The sequence below is a fragment of the Argiope bruennichi genome, chromosome 6 (assembly GCF_947563725.1).
Source record: "Argiope bruennichi chromosome 6, qqArgBrue1.1, whole genome shotgun sequence".
NCBI lineage: Eukaryota > Metazoa > Arthropoda > Arachnida > Araneae > Araneidae > Argiope > Argiope bruennichi.
The window spans coordinates 114,192,856-114,210,725 of NC_079156.1; the positions used below are offsets into that span (position 1 = coordinate 114,192,856).

The window sequence follows — 17,870 nt, forward strand, 5'->3', positions numbered from 1 at the left end:
ACAAAAAATTGCTAAGTTAAAACAAATTAAAAAAAATATTTTTTACAACAGACTGATAAATTATTGGAGACGACTATAACCTAAACATTACTGAACAACAACAACAAAAAAAAAAAAAAAAATTCTATTTAGAATTTTTGAAGCAATAAAAATATTTTTACTTTTGAACATATTTTTTACATCAAACATACATTCAAAACCAAAACATTTATTAAGAGAGCCAAGATTTTTTTTAAAAAACGAAGCTACCAATCTTCAAGCTGAATTTCTACTTAAAAATATCAGATTAAAATTGAAATAGTAAAAACGCTTCCAATTTTATGCCAAAAAAAAAAAAAAAAAAAATCCTAAAACTTAATACAACATACAAATATATTTGTTGGAAGGAAATGTATTATCTTTGGTTTCACATTGTTTTCTCACTGCTAAAAAAATCTAAGGATAATTATGCTTAAAAATCTGCAAGTTTTTGAAACAAACAAGATGTAAAAAATAAACAGTCCTTATATTTAAAATGGGAAACAATAACTATATCCATCAACAATGACTAATTGGGTATTGTCTTTAAGTATCAGTTGGATTTTCCAGCATCGTTACAAGGAAGTTGTCAATGGGGGTTGTGTTCCCAATGAGCTTATAGAAAAATAGATGCTCATGGCACTTCAAACCCATACTACGTAAAGCTGGCAGTCGTAGCAAAAGTTTAGAAAATCTAGAGCCCTGCATGGGATAGTGCTGCTTGCAGTAATCTTCCAGGGCAGTGTAAACTTTGTCACGTAAGTTGTTAACTTCATTGACAGATTTCAACCCTTTTGCCTCTGTAAAAAATAAGAAGAAAACTGTGAAAAAAAAAGAACTAAATACAAAATAATCTGACACAGAAATAAAAATAGTCTCTAAAAAAGAAATTTCCAATACTAAAATATGTGAAAATAATAAGTTACACAATTCTGAAATTTGTTTTTGTGAAGATGAGCTGCAAGAACATCAACATAATTTTCTCCATGGAAATGAAATTAAATATTCATTTGAAAGTTCTTATAGGAATTTGGAATTATACAAATAAAAATTAATAACAAGAACAAATAAAGATTTTTAATTGCATAAGTATTTAAAAATAAAATAATAATGTAAATGTTTGATTATTTTATTAATTTTAATTAAAATTCAATTTTTAATGAAATAAAGTTAATTTTGACCATAAAGATACACTTTTTTTTTGGATAATTCCTTTTACATAATCAATATTCTAGGAAGTTTTTCCAAAAACTACTGTTCCAAATAAGTTGTAAATAATATTAAAAGGTGTTTCAAATTTAAAAGGACCAGAGCTACAAGAATCAATAACAAAAATTAATAGATTTTAATTTTTTAAAAACATTTCAACTTCTAGCCCCTTTTAAAAAAGACAAACGAAATTTTATCCTTTATACATTAACCACCTTAAGCCAAATGCACAAATCATTATTAAAAACGATAAAACATTGATTAATGGTACAAAATTATGAGCAAAAGAAAATATTAATATCTACTGTCATAAATGAACAAAGTTAACAGTATGAAAAAAAAAAAAAAATTGTAATTATCTTCATTGAATGATATGTGAGTTTCTTTGTGTTCCAAATAAACTTTTGTTACTCCTAATCTCTTTTCAAACTAAATTTGAAAATTAAGAAACAAAATACTGTATTTATTCATGATATTTATAAAAATTCAATTAAAAACAGTTTTTTAAAACAAATTTTATTAGAATATTTAGAAAGTTAACATAATTTTCTTGCCTTTTTTAAATATGTGTTTATATATGTGTTATAAGTTCTGAAATGGAAAAAAAAAAAAAAAATAATAATAATAATCCCTAAAAAGTATTTTCATACCCACAATATTTTTTTTTAAATAATCTCAATCAGATTTAAGATATACAATTTAAGATGCCCAGTTTAGCGATACAGAAAGCATACTGTAATCTCTATTACTAATAAAGTAATAACTAAATAATAGTTATTAAGTTAATACTAATAACTAATATTACTCATTAATAAAGATGAATGTGTGTATAGGCACTTTACAGACATAACCATTAGACTTCCAGTACCAAATTTAGAACAAGTATAATTGGTGAGTGAAAATGTGCATCTCGGAGCACAATTTAAAAAAAAAATTTAATTTAAATTTAGCCACTTTCCACATTGTTTTAAAATATCAAAAATTCTCTGCTTTAATGACACTAATTAATTAATCAATGGAATCTTCAAAACATATTGTTTTTCCAATAACAGATTACATTACTTTGCTGAATTCAAATAATTTTTACTGCTTCATCAAATACTTAATAGTGTAATTTTCTTCCACTGTTGAAAGATAAAGATGGAGGATTCTGCTTAGTCTATGTAATCTAATAGGGGGGGGGGGGGGGAATGACTAAGTTATAATATCAGGAAATTTGGAGAATGGATGAACTGGATACTAAATTTTTAATAGTGGTATGGTGTTATGCGATTTACTCAATTAGAAAGGTTCATGTCATGAAAATCAGAACCTAAGGGATTTAAAATAAGACAGAAATAATTTAATGCTAGACAATCTGATGAAACCATGAACATAAACTTATGAAAAATTATTTGTCTGAAGTCAAATATAAGTAACACTTCCAGCGAACCAGCTGATTCGCCAGATGCGACTAGTATCTAACATTTCTACCTTCAAATACTGTATTTTAATATATTGAATATGAAATATTGTAGATTAAAACTTGATTCTCTTTTGAATATATAAATTGTTTTTAAATACACTTAGATCATAATAATGCACTATGTTGGAACCCCAGAATTATCAATCAAAGCTGTTTCTTATAAAATATAAGCCAATCGATTAGTTTGTAAAGATACCTGGGTTGAAAAGTATGATAGTTTTCAGACAACCAAGCTCAGTCTTGTCCACTTTCAGCTCCCTCATCTTGGCAACAAGCTCCTGAAGAAGGCGGTCGTAAATGTTCCCTACACCTTCATTAATGGCATTATTGCGATATACAACGTGCCCAGTAGCAAACATAATTCCATCTTTGCATCCAATAGATTTGTGACAAAAAGTTGCAATCAAAATTTCATTCCAACCTGTAAATAACATAAAATAAGTCAAGAGAACAATACAAAAATATACATTTAAGTCCTCTTAAAAAAGTCACAAGTTATCAACATTTATTTATTATTGCATTTATTTGGAGTTTTTAAAACAATTGTGTGCTGATAATAACTATATAATTCAACAATAAAATCTGATTATATTTTAACTTGCATCTAAAAACAGATAAAATCATTTGATTTAAACGTTGAATTTATTTCTCAATTCAACTACTATTTTTCATTTCTAAAGTCAACTTAATTTTTTTTTTAACTAAGTTTCTTTGTGCACCTTAACATTTCTATCATAACAATTAAAAAAAATAAATAAATAAACTTTTATTGTTAGAAACAGAAAATTATAAATCTTCCACATTTTTAACAACTAAAAATAATTAAATGACCATTGTAAATGATATTAGAAATCCTATTAGAAGCTCAATTACAAAATAAATCTCAACATTTGGATTAAAACTGAAACATCTTTATAACTAAAATTTACTTTTCAATACATTTTAAAATAAAGAAAATCATTCTCTTAAGAGTCACTTCTACAGATAAGTTAACAATTTTGGCAGAAATTAATTCCTAATTTTCAAATAATTTGGAATAGCTATATCTTATAATAAAGAGTATTTTTAATTTATTGACCTCAAAATATTTACTTCCATGTATTTAAAAAAACAGTATAGAATTTTTTTAAAAAATTGCTAAAATTAAATTATACCAGCAAATATATCTTAAAGCATCAGAAAATAAATATGTTTGTATGAGAAAAGAACATTAAAATAAAATATTATTTAAAAAAAAGAAACATTAATATATTTCTCCCACACACACTTGCAGGCAAATTGATGTGATAAATTTTCATTTTTTTGGTCCACCTTTAATTTTGCCAAAATCAACTTCTATGGCCATTTAAATGTGAAATAATCATAAGTCATAAAATAAAAAATGTCCCCCTTCTTTTACAGAAAATGCTAATAAAAAAAAGTGCTGAAGTTTACTCTAATATGCATTAGCAATCTAGAATTCTACATCTTAAGTTAATAATCAGCATTAAACAATATTTTATTTGTTTCGATTACCAATGCTTAATTATCTTCTTGCCAAAATTATCTTTCTTTTCTTATTTTATAGAAGTAATTTTTAAAAAGATATAACAGCTTTTGTAAGTTACATAGTCACAGGAAAAGTGAATTTTAATATTGTATCATATTTCTTGCTTTCATTATAACTATAAAACCAGATTTTCTAAATATAACATAAAACCTGATAAAAAAAAAAGTCTATATTAAATTTCTATATATAACAATCCAATGTTTCCAGTATTTTTCATGGTGTTATAATAATAGTAAACATTATAGACATGTATATATGTGTCACATTGGGAAAATAAACTATTTTGAACAAAGGAATAATTCAAAACCAAACGCTATCTAATACTTTATTCTTCGACTCAGCAATATATGTTAAAGTATTACCAGCTTTCAATAAAGTGATTCTGTCCTCCAATGGAAGTTCATTAAAGTGAGGAATATGCTTGGCCCACTCAACTAACTGAATTTGTTGTTGATCAGCAACTTGACATATACTTGCAACATCCTAAAAAAATTTTAAACAGTAATTAAATTTTGCAAAAAATAAATAAAACATTTAAAGATTTTTTTTAAAAATTTTATATTTTTGCACAGATTCTCTTTTTTTATAAGCCCAGAATATCTATATTTTCTTAAGTGATTTTGAACATTTGTATTAATTTTATAAATGAAATCCAACACATGTTAACTGATACTGATATTTTTCACATCAGTATCAGTTAATATCTGCTGTTTACCATGTTACCAGTTGATTTTTAATCCCTGCTACCATTTAAATGCTTATCACTATTAATAAAACATATTCCTGTGATCTAATCATATATCAAAATAGTTTGCTTATTCATTTTCATTGCAAAAGTTACATTGTAACTAGTTTTTGATATGCGTTTTTCATTAAGAAGCTTCAGTCAAAGAACAGAAATGATCTATGCAATAAAAATTATATTCCTAAAAGTTATGTTTTAACTTAATAATATACTTTAACAAGAATTCAAAAGTGAATAGAAGATTAGATCCAACTCCAAGATTAAGTCTTTTCAAACTAAAAAGTCTGCTCTTTATTTTATTCAAATCAGATGTTAAAAAGCAATGGAAAAATATTCTGATTTAATATTTGCCATCAAATTTCCTCTAAAACCCTCACTTAAATGTTATTTAAAAGTTACCATAACATCCTATATTATGCATGACAGGCAAGACACAGGCAGATATGACTTAAGCCTTGCATAAGGCAAATAGTTGAGGCATGTAACAAGGAACAGCCAATAACAGAATAAAACATGTCCTTTATAATGTGAAGATTCATTTGAAATTATGCATGCTATGTCTATCAGTATATATAATTGTTCACTGCTATCTGTAATGCTGGACAAAAAAGAAAAGAAAAAAACCTTGTCACTTATTTGAACTGCACCAATATTAAAAGCACAAATCTCAATTTCTCATTTAACATTAAAAGAATTATTCAGTTTTTTTTTTTTTTTTTTTTTAATGCTTAAGTTAATGGATTTTGGATCACGGAAAGAAAAAAAGGAAAAGAAGAAGAAGAAATGTAGGATAGAAAGTGAGCAAAAGCCAAATGACATTTAATTAGATCTCAGATATTGTTATAAGGATAATAAATCATTTAAATGGAGACATGTTCCTGTATATCAGTAAAAGGTATTAAAAAACACTTATTGAACAGATCTAAAAATTTTACGATATTCTGATTTAATCAGAAATAATGACATACAGCACAGAGTGCCAGAAACGATATATAAAAAAAGAAAATCATTTGGAATGATTTTTATCATTAGCAAATATATTTAATATTTTTAGAATGAAAATCTCTTCACGCCTCTTTTTTGAATAACAAAATTCAATTAACTGACACGAATCTTTCAATAAAACTTTCCTCATGCTTCAGAAAATGAAAACACAATTTAATATATTTATAGCCATATTATTGCATATTAAATTAGATGTTGGTGACTGTGAGATGTAAACACAATATGGAAAACAGTAAAAATATATTTAATATTTAAACTCCAAAAAATGCCAACCAATCATAAAATTAAAAAAAAATTAATTATAAAAATTTTTTTTAATTTTCAACACCTTTTTTTTTAAATGAAAATATCAACTGCATCAAACAATTTTAAATTTCACAGATTCTTGAAGAAATACAAAATGCACAAATTATTCCTTAAAAAAATGTACCAAAAATTATTTTTCCCCTTAAAATATCTAATAAATGTTCAATGACATAAAATTAAATATTGTGAGAAGGGCAACTTGAACAAAACAAATAATATATAATTTTAAAATACCTTTCTAATTGCATTAAAAAGGAAAAATAAATTTATCAAAAATCTGGAGGTCAAAACAAAAAAAGATAGCAGAAGTGCGAGATCTCAATAGAAATACTCTATTTAAAAATTGGAATTTTAATAAATTATAATATATTTTAGTTTTTAAGGAACATTCTTCAAGGAGATGTCTTAATTTCTTGCTTGGTTTCAATAATAAGATAATTTGATTTTGGGTATACAAATTATATCCTATTTTTTGACACTTATAAACAAGTGTATCACTGGTAACAGACTTTTTATTACTTTTTATTTTACAGTCTCTTAACATATTTCATCCTTCACTCTTAATTTAATTCATCCTTACAAATATTAATAATCTAAAAATTAATATTTTTTACATTCATCTTTAGAAGGTGACATATTTTTGAAATCAGTTTTTACAAGAATGTAACAATCAACAATTAAGAGCTCCAAGGTTATTAAAATATAGTATTGTCACCAGAAATTAAGAACAAAATTTCTGATCTCTAGTATACAAAGAAATGAGTAATGATTTATTGTGTGATTTTTTTTATCACAAAATTCAATATTTAGAAACATAAAGCATGCAGAAATTAAAAAACATTGAAAATATCTTATTTTCATGTAACAAAAACTTTTTACTATAAATGAAGATTTAACTTTTTATTAATAAAAATTATTTAATAAACTATATAAACCTTTCATATGATTCATAGCATTTGTGAACAAAATTTGAGAAACAGCCTGAATTCTATACCATACAAACAATTCATAAGTTTTCATTTATGTAAAAATTGCAAAAATAATTCTTAAACGATAAGATTTTATTTTGCTTTTAAATAAAAATGATTTAATTGATCAAGTAAATAATAAAGAAACTTTCACAACTGACTTTTTGAAAACTCTTAAATATTTTTTTTCCAAGAAAAATCTGAAAATATGATAAAATGATGTGAATGAACATACTGGTTCCTTCTTTGTATCCATCCATATTTCAGCTTCATAAATTCTGTCAATGCTGATGTCTGGCTGTATGTTACTTGTACTTTCCACTTCATTCTCACTTCTTTCTCTGTTTCTCTGACGTTCTTCTTGAACAGCTGCAGAAAAAGAATAATCTTATTTTGATACACAAATGAAAAGTGCTAAACTTTATGCTTACAGTTACATCAGTATCCAAAATAAAAAATAGCATATGTTTACTCTAAAAATAATCCACTATTTCTAAGAGGAAAAATAATAAAATAAGAAAGGATGAAATATGAAAACTTCTGGAATGTTTGCCAAAAATATTATGAATAAATATTCACATGAAAAAGTTACAACTTCAAAGCACTTTAAAATAATAAATGGGGTTATTGGTAATTTTATTAAAACTCAACTGACAAAATAATGAAATAAAAATAAAACCATAACAAAAATAATCACAATTAAAAATAATTAAATTTTTAAGTCAATACAAGCAAAAATTCAAATAAAAACTAAAGGGAATATCTCCTCTGAAACTATCTCACACTTCCAAGTAACGGTACCATCAGTTTCCCTCGAGCATAAAAATTATAGGTCTTGAGCAAGACTATAAATGCCACAAGTGCAAATTTGAAATATATATATGATTAAATAATAAGCAGATTAAGCATAAATATATGACATTAAGTAAAAAGAATGCCCCAATTTAAAAAACTTGTTGTGCAATAAATAGCTGTTATATTAAACTGAACTATTACTGAAACATATATGTTTCATGAGGGAATACAGGCGAGTTTTCAATGCAATTATCACAGATATTCACTTTGCACTGCTATTGCTATATAATATACATTGAGTCAGCCATGGAGTTATTGTAGCATTTTTTTATTAAGACTAATGGTTTCAACTATGTTACAACCTTCAAATTACTGAAAATAAAGGATTTTTTAAATAATTTTTTAAAAACTCTCTCAAAACCGTGAATTGGGATCTGGAGAAATGAGAAACATGCTACACTAAGTTTAGTAAAAATTCCATCACAACCAATTTATGCTATCTAACAAAAGGAACTATATTGAACATATTCTAAATGTATTCTGAGCTTAAATATACTATCCCTTCAACAAAATACAACTAACTGTTGAACAGTAAGATTTGAAGTCAGAACATTTTTTTTCACACAACCTGTATTGTTATACATATTAATATAAGAAAACAAAATTTATAATTGAATACCTTTCAATAATACATCACCTTCACTTCCTTAAAAGGAAGGGAAGGGTAATTGCAAGCAAAAAGTTTACCTTCTCTTTTCATTCCCATAGCTAAACATTTCTGGTAGCGACAATATTGGCAGCGATTCCGTTGTCGTTTGTCAATAGTACAATTACGATCCTCTCTGCAGGCATAAGACAGATCTTTTCTTACAGTGCGCTTGAAAAATCCTTTGCAACCTTCACAACTAAAAACAGGAAGAAACATTATTACACCATGCATATAAAAATAGGCATACTGAAATTAGGAAAGTTGACAAAATAGTTAAGAAAATAAAACTTTAAATTAACAAAGTCTAATCCATAATTAAGTTTCATTTAAACAATAGAATTACATTAATTTCAAAGTGAAAAAACTTCAGAACTTAAGACTTGTATATTTTGTAAAAAGTTTGACATCAAATTAATTGAAAAGTATCAAATTTTATTTTTGATTAAAACATACATATATGAATGGTATAACAGTCATTTTTACTGCAATGAAAATGGGGTGAATGTAGAACATTCAAATTTAGAAGCCATTTTATTAAGCATTTAATCCTACAATCATTTAATTTGTAAAATTATTATGCAGTTTAAAATAATGAGATAACAAATAATAAGAAAATTCTGTTTTGTTTTATCTTTCTGCATAATGGATTATATAAACATTTTCCAGCATTTATAGAATTTTTCATTACACAGAATCAAGCGGCAAATTCTGTAAGCAAAGAAGAAATCACCAAATATTGAAAGAACGGCAAATATTTAACCCTTTGCACAAGAAAAAGTAATTAAATACATAATTATTCACCTAATACAAATATTTGTTTATTGTTCTAAAAAATAAATCTATATATAATTGTTTTATATTGAATTCCCCAATTTAATTAATCTGCATCTTCTTACTACTCTATAGGCATTTTTAATAATAAAAATTAAATAAAACATTAAAATGATCCACCATTTAGAATGGTAAGTGAGAGTCACCATCCGAGAGCAAAGGGTTAATTGTTAATAAAAACATGCAGAAATTTATTGATGAAGTGAACATTAATAAATTGTCAGAGTAATGTAATCACATATTACATCCTTTAGTTTCAGTATCATTATAGCAAAATCTGATTGGTTCTCTTATTAGTAATTTCTATTGGTTATTTCAAAGTTAATAAATATTACAAATATTTATTGGCTGTTTTCTCAATCCTCGCTGTCGCTTATATATGAATATTCTTCATTTTATCACAATAATGCTTCTGCTTTACATTTATACTACAATTTGTGCATATAAACCTATAATGTAAGAATTTGAACTTACAAATCTATAAAAAGAGTCATTATATTTTATTAAAATAAATACTAATACATATAATGCCAAAAACAAAAGTATTATGAAATACCAACCTGTAGACACCATAATGTTTTCCAGATGCTCTATCACCACAGATAGAACACAAATGCTTAGAGCCACATAGTGGATGATTGGATGGGTATTGTGGAGATGGGGGATTTTGAGGCTATAAATTTTTTAAAAAAAAATCATTATTAAAAATAATACAAACTAAAGTTTAGATTTACCCTAATTTATAATAAAAAAATTAATAATACAAACTAAAGTTCAGATTTATCCTAATTTATAATAAAAAAAAATTAACAGAAAAAAAGACAACAAAGAATTAAACAAAGTTAATTAAAAGAAATAGCAATATGGCGGATGCATAAAATTAAATAGGCTAAAGTATTCAGTTGCGAATTATTCTAAGCCTTTGTTATGCATGACTTATTTTTAAAATATTTTTATTGAATGCAAAGTTTAATTTACACATAAAAACAAAAAAAAAAGGGGGGGAAGAAAGAAAAATGATTAGTCCACAAATTTTACTTTTTTTTTCGTTCTTATTTTAATTAATTCACATTTTGAAGTTGAAAGAGAAGTTCAGCTTAATAAAAGAGTAGGAAAAGGCATTGTGAAAAGTATGGGATTTATGCAAGTATGTCATATTTCTGAAAATTCATGAGTTGGTTATTACAACTTTTGGCAATGGTGGAATAAACATTTTCTTGAAATTCTGAAGATATAAGACTAGAGAAGCAGTATTGAAATGAGAAAAAAGGAAAGATAGCAAGAATATGCTATTGTGCTCAATTATGTGAATTTTATATCGTACATATCAAAATTTTCGGTACTGTCGTTTATAACAATGACCAAAAAGCTGCAAGAAAAAAATTTGCCATTTTGACAATTTCAAACATCAAACTATATAGAATGCGATTCACACATTCAAAAATTTTCATAGTAGATAATAAAGCATGCAAGTATATTTTTATATTTTGGCGAAAAAAATTTTGGGTGCTTTCTGGTCACTATTAAAACCATTTTGGTCACCATTAGGTTTACATGCTTGTGAAAGTACAGACCAAAGGACGGTTAAATACCTCACAAATCTGGTTCCAAATTTGACAGGTATTTACATCTCGGATTTTAATTTGTATACAAATTTTATTGTTCTAGAAGTTAAGTTTATTTTGTGGTTATCATGTTAACTTATATACAGACAATTGCACAAACTTCTGAATAGATTTCGTTCAAAATTCGACAGAAATCTACAAATTTTGTGTACAAATGATATGCCAAATTTTATTCATCTATCTCAAAGCATTTTTGAATTGCCATGTTCACAGACAGACATAATTTTTTTTTTTGACTCGGGAAGGTCTAAAACATGGAGATTCATCAGAATCTTGAGTTAGTATATTTTGATTATTATTATTATTTTTTTTTTTTTTTTTTTTTTTTTGTACATGAAAAGTAAAACGTAAATTAGACAGAGTGAAAGTAAAAAGTTAATAAGATTGAGTAATTAATCAATAATAAATTCTATTAACCACATTCCAAGCAATACTTACAGATGAAAGCTGTGGATAATTGCTTCCGTGAATACTAGAAAATGTTGAATTTGCAAAACTGCTGGATACAGTAGAAGATGATAAAGTTGCGCCGTTACTCAATGATGAATTAGATAATGTATTATTCACAGCAGATGATTCTGGAAATAACAATTAAAAACAGCTTATACAACAATGTTTATAAATTTAAAAAAATTAGTTTCCTCTTTACATAAATAATACAAATCATAGAGTTTACTTAAATGTAAAACATGCTGTAGTCGACCTACCCATGACAAGACATGCTATCAGTACAGACACCCACAAGAATTTATTCTACACAGCTACTGGTTGTCCTGCATTTAAAAAATTCAGAATTTTATTTTTTCAAAATATTTGTCATAATTAGAATTTAAGACCCCAAATGATATAAATAATATATCAAATAAAAATAATTTCCTCTATTCTAAAAATTCAGTTTTCTTGATACAGTCAAACTTTGCTATATGATCAACTTTCCAGACCATTGATTACTACTGTTGAGATGCATTTTATAAAGTTCAATTCTCATTTAATTTTTCTATTTGCTTTTTTAAAAATACAATAGTAGTAATTCAGCAGAAATTTAAATAGAATGACTGATTATTAACAATAGTTGGTTAAATTTTTAAAGAAAATGGAGAGAGAAATTGCTCAACATAATGCCATGGTTTCCCTCTCTTTTGATATGAAATCAAAATTTTTGAATCCTCAAATTATAGGGGCCGATTCAATTTTAAGAAAATATGCAAACTTATAAATCTGTTTTCAGCTGAACAATTTAAAAAAAATTAAGTCGATTTGGCTACTTATAGCATTGAAAACAAATATGTTTGCATTGCTGTGCAAAATCCTAATTATGTAGAGGGTATGTAATTCTAGCTTTTCCTTGATACAGCAGATGCCGTTCCTTATTAACATTAAGGTATACTTCCGATGATCTTTCTGGAGGATCGTTATTAGATTGTATTCTAGTGAGTGTCGTGTATTTTCGCATTCATGTTGTTTTGTCATGTAAAATTTAGAAAATTAAATAACTGTTCCTGAAACTTATCTATTATTTTCATTTACCTCTTAATGTTATAGAGACTTGTTCCTCTACAATTAGTAGTTTACACAAAACACCACCAAGAATAATTACCATAAATACACATTATTATTTTTGAAATAAACATTTATTTCAGTCAAATTTTTATAAATATAATATTTGGAAATTTTATTTCTTATTCATTTAGAGCAATAAATGGAAATAACACATATAATAATTATAACATAATATTAGGGTGATTTACACCTTCTACTTAATTAGATGCCCTTTTATCTACTATCACAAAATATAATATAATTGCATAATTTACACTAAACATTTACACATTTAAAATTTACACTAAACCTTTTGAAGTCATCATAGAAGTAAAGAAGGGAGATAATTATACCCTTTCCTTTACTTATAATTAAATATTCATTTGCATCATAAGGAGTAAGGAATTGTGTATAATCATGATTCTAACATTTAAAATTATGTTGATAATAGAAGGGGTTGTATACATATCATGATGACACTTTATAATATCACCAGAAGTTTCAATTTTTACTTTTTGTGTATGATAATAACTTGTTGTTTATAAAAGACAAATTTGATACGAAAGTGTAACTAAATTTTAATGAGCATATACAGTCATTTTAAAATCATTTCCTGTCATAAAAACTTATTTAAAAGTTCTTATTTTTATAAGAGTTTATTAATCTAGATAGCTTACATTTCCTTTCAAATATTTTTCACCATTCCATAATGATTGTTTCAAATAAAATGTATACTATACAAAAAAATGTTGAATTTTAATAAATATTGCAAACGAACCCCATAGTTTCTAATCAATAGATACTTTGAATAGCATTTTTTTAAATAAAAAAAAATATATTCTCCCTCTTAAACAATACACTGAAGATACACTCCAAATTATCTAAAAAAAAATTTTTTAAGAACAAATATTTAAATCATTGTATTCGTAAACTAAGACCATTTAAGGCCCCAGTAGAGAAATGAACTAGAGTAGAGAACTCATAAAAATACTTCATATTGTGACAAAGTTTTTTTAAAAAATCCCGTATTTTTATTGATTTATAAATTATAAATATTTAAATCACTGTATTCATAATTAAGACTATTTTAAATAATAACAGAGAAAAGGTTGACTTTTAAAGATTCTTTATTTGATTACAATACACTTTTCCAAAAAAGTGGATAATTTTTAAATACAATTATACGAATATTTTATTTTATATTAAATACAAATAATAATAATAATTTTGAACATAATGGATAAATTTACAGCTTGGGAAGAATTCAAACTGTGAATTTGATCACTTCATAAATTTAAATTGAATCCCTCAGTATCATCAAACTAACATCTTGTTAATTTCTTTTTGAGTTAAAATTTTTAATATTCAAACATTTTATGAAGAATTTTTTTGGTATTAGCAAATAAAACATTTAATGTAAATTGAATATCTACCCTGGAATTCTTACTGGATATATCAATCAACAATGAAAATGAGAGGGGGAAAAATCATTGTTAAAATGATAAGATTGCTCAGCATTGTTTTACAATCCTAAAAAGGGAAAGGAAACATATAGCATTTCAGCTATATGTTTCCTTCATGTGGTAGTTTGCATAAAGGATCATTTTGAAATGCATTCAAAATAGATAGTTAACCATCTCATTGATGAATATAGTCAATAAGCTAACATGACATCTTTGATGATTAATCAATGGTTTCAGTAAATATCTTATTTTTGGCTTTTTTTTAGTGATTAATCACTGCTATGAGTTAATACACAATTACGAAATATAGTAAAAAATAGGCCATCCACTTAAACAGATCTATGTGAAATAAATGGCATTAGTAGTAGTCAACATGTTAATAAAACAAATTTTGTATGTATCTTTATATTTTTATTAAAGGAACAGAATTTAACTAATAGAAATTTTTTCAAAGAAGCCTTTGTTAATCCAACTTTTAATTTCCTATTAAAAAAATTAGAAAGCATCAGATGCAAATATTAAATAATATATCTGATTTTTTCAACTGAAAATTAAACTGCAGTTTAAATTAAAACATTCAAACTTTGCTTTATATTATGATGTTCAAAAACAAATGTAAAACCCTAAACTTCGACAATTTTATTTTTCATTGGGTGCAAATATTTTGTTCAGATCTGAACATATATAATTATACAACATCTTCTGATTTATTAATTGCAATAAAGATAAGTGCTTTGTCTACTTAGGTAAAACAATAAAAAAATTCTCGAATTTATTATGAGTGTTGTATGAAAAATTAAATAAAGTAGTTAAAATCTAATAATCTTCCACTCATTTAATATTTCTAAAAGTGTTATGAATATAAAAATTTTATATTTTTTTATTGTATTTTGCTCATGTAAGAAATGTTGCTCAACTATAAAATACAATGTATTTAAAGTAATTCCCACTTCTTTTTTCAAATCTAAATACACTTCTGAGTGGAATCTCCAATATAGAAATAAAATAGTAGAATCAGATTATTTAAAACTGAATTGCTATTCGAAATTCTTTTAACTTCTGAAATATTTTGTGTATCTGCATTAAACAGTACATCTTTTTTGGGGGGAATAGAAAATATAAAATCATGAAAGTATTGAAAAATACATTATTTCTATTGAAAAGTAAAAAAAAAATAAAAATCAAAGAGTATTTAGATTAAAATCATACGTACCAGGAAAGAATTCAGAAGAATCATCTTCAGAAAAATCAGCCACTAAGGAAGGAAAAAAAATTAAAAGTATTAATAATTATTGAATTAAATTCTAAAAAAAAAAAACATTGAATGTTTACTAAAAAAGTTTGAAATCTATTGTTTTATAATAAATATTATGCATCACGGTTTAATTGGTTGGTTTATAAAGTATTGATATCATATTTAAAATATCAAATATATCATATTATGCATCACATTTAAATTGGTTAGTTTATAAAGTATTGATATCATATTTAAAATATCAAAATTATACATGAATCATACAGACTGCAAATTTAATTTCTAAAAATCAAGATTAATATCTTCATGCTCAATTTCTAATATAAAATAACTTTAAATTGAATCTATAAACTTACGTTTTGATCACTAATAAAAAAACTCTTAATAAATCTTGAAAAGTATAACACAGTTTTAAACACCATTAAAGATATTTATATTTTTAATTAGATATCATTTTTTGGCAGTATAAAAGAAAATGTATTAATCAATATGCACATAAAGTGCATGAATGAAACAGATGACTAACATTGAATTAAAGTATGCTAAGCAGATAGTAAAGTATTCATGTTATTTTTTCATGGAAGAAAATAGGTTAAGTAAATTAAAATTTGTGTTTTAAACTAAAATTTTCTTTACATTAATAAATTATACAGAAAATAGGAAAAGAAGATATAAACTTTGATATTCTCTTAAAACCTCACAGTGGAGCTAATATTAAAAAAGTTAATAAACAATTTAAATCAAAGAGTTATTTTAAAAGATTTAAAAATACTGAATTAAAGGGATTTAGCTTTTGGTAGTAGCTTGCATAGCATTTGGTAGCAAATTAGTATTTTACAAAATTATTTAAATTCCACATGAAAATAATGACTATAAATATTTTGAAAATGTTTTTAATTATATAAGAATGTAATTTTTCTGCAAATTACATATATATATTAGTTAACTTTCAAAATAAATTTAAAATTTCATTTTATAACAATTTCTCTCATTATATAACAATTTCTTTGTCTCATGAAATTAAACTCATAATACTCAGATAAATTTTTCCCTCTCAAATTTTTATTTCCAAGTTATGTTAATTTAATAATACAGTATAAGAACTGCATATTTTTTTAATGAATACACTAATAAAATAAATAAAATATTAATTTATTAGTTCACATTTACTAATGAAATAAATGGCAAAGACATATTATTCAACAAAATAAAGCTCAAAAATCACATATTAAAGTATATTTATTTTTCGGTCTATATTTATTTTTAGAATTTATAAAATATTTTTCGCGTATAAAAGTAGTTAATAGGAATAAAGTCTATTCGCGTTTTTTCAACAAACTGGCTTTGAGCCAAGTTCTTGAGAATCAAAGAATACTAAAAAAAAATTATACGTACTATTTCTATACATTACGAAGACGAAATAATAACAAAGTTTTCCACAGCTGCAAAGAGATAACAATTAAAAGGTTGAAGTTAAAATACACGCCATCTTTTGCAACTCTGGCTTATCTTTTTACCTGTACAAAGGGCATCAACCTATAAATAAGACATTAAAACTGGAAACAAATTTTATAATTTTTTTACAATATCAGAACAAAAAATATTACTCTCTAAAACAAAATTAAAATAAAAATTAACAAAATTAATATACACTGTCTTGAGCAAAATTTTACCACTGAACTTACTGTTATATTTATGCAGTTTGAAAGATCATTCACCTTACAACGATTATTTTGCAATCGATTTCAAATGGAAATGATTTGAAGAATATCAAAGTAGCATTATGTACAAAATATCACAACTTACTCCTTTCCACATCAGTCATACTCCAATTTATAAAAAATGATCATCCGAAATTTTATTTCAATGTTTTGATTAGAAACGCGCTTTTTTGTTCCCGTATGAATAGAAAATGAAGAAAATACAAGACACATCTGTCAACACATCTGTTGCCATTCAACTCACGAAATCTTATAACAAAAATCTACATTTTTACTTATCCCAAATCGTTTGATTAAAAAAATGAATGAAACATACAAATTTATATTGAAATTTTTAAACATTTTTCAAATTGAGAACATTACTCAAAATCATTGGCAGTCCAATAGGTAGTGCCATAATCCCCTCATACCAATACTGTATTGTCTCGCATTACACACATTCATATCGATGAAAAATGGAAGATGTCAATGCATAAAGTTATTAGACATGATGCAATTAAATTTGCCTCCATTTCCCTTGATTATTTTATTTTTAAATTGATGAATTGTAATGGAATTATCATTCTGTAATATTCATACGACTGTTAGTGGCTCATCAAAGTATTAGAAAACAATTGTCAGATTTCGAAATGCTTACTTCAATCTTGATCCATAGATCAGTAAGATG

General features: G+C 25.0%; 1 protein-coding gene across 5 annotated transcripts; it reads right to left on the bottom strand.

Annotated features, from left to right (window-relative positions):
* Window positions 1–311: 311 nt before the first annotated feature.
* On the bottom strand, window positions 312–17,412 carry LOC129972316 (retinoic acid receptor RXR-alpha-B-like). 5 transcript variants are annotated; one of them, XM_056086412.1, is made up of 10 exons: window positions 17,168–17,267; window positions 16,878–16,924; window positions 15,441–15,482; window positions 11,664–11,803; window positions 10,161–10,273; window positions 8,808–8,965; window positions 7,501–7,634; window positions 4,604–4,724; window positions 2,889–3,113; window positions 312–818 (listed from the first exon to the last, which is right to left on the bottom strand). In XM_056086412.1, the coding sequence occupies exons 2-10, from the start codon at window positions 16,888–16,890 to the stop codon at window positions 565–567; spliced, it is 1,200 nt and encodes a 399-aa protein (XP_055942387.1). In that variant the 5' UTR covers window positions 16,891–16,924; window positions 17,168–17,267; the 3' UTR covers window positions 312–564. The 5 variants fall into 5 exon arrangements, with proteins under 5 accessions (XP_055942387.1, XP_055942383.1, XP_055942386.1 ...); XM_056086411.1 differs by lacking the exon at window positions 17,168–17,267 and adding an exon at window positions 17,289–17,412 and having other exon boundaries at window positions 313–818; window positions 16,878–17,018; XM_056086409.1 differs by lacking the exon at window positions 17,168–17,267 and adding an exon at window positions 17,289–17,383 and having other exon boundaries at window positions 313–818.
* Window positions 17,413–17,870: the final 458 nt, after the last annotated feature.

What these genes read in the sequence shown, in the direction of transcription:
- LOC129972316 (XM_056086408.1), bottom strand. An exon ending in AAACATTATGGTGTCTACAG is followed by an intron (nt 8,966 to 10,160) that starts GTTGGTATTTCA and finishes TCCTGTTTTTAG; the next exon opens with TTGTGAAGGTTGCAAAGGAT. An exon ending in AATCACTTTATTGAAAGCTG is followed by an intron (nt 3,114 to 4,603) that starts GTAATACTTTAA and finishes TGTTATTTACAG; the next exon opens with GTTGGAATGAAATTTTGATT.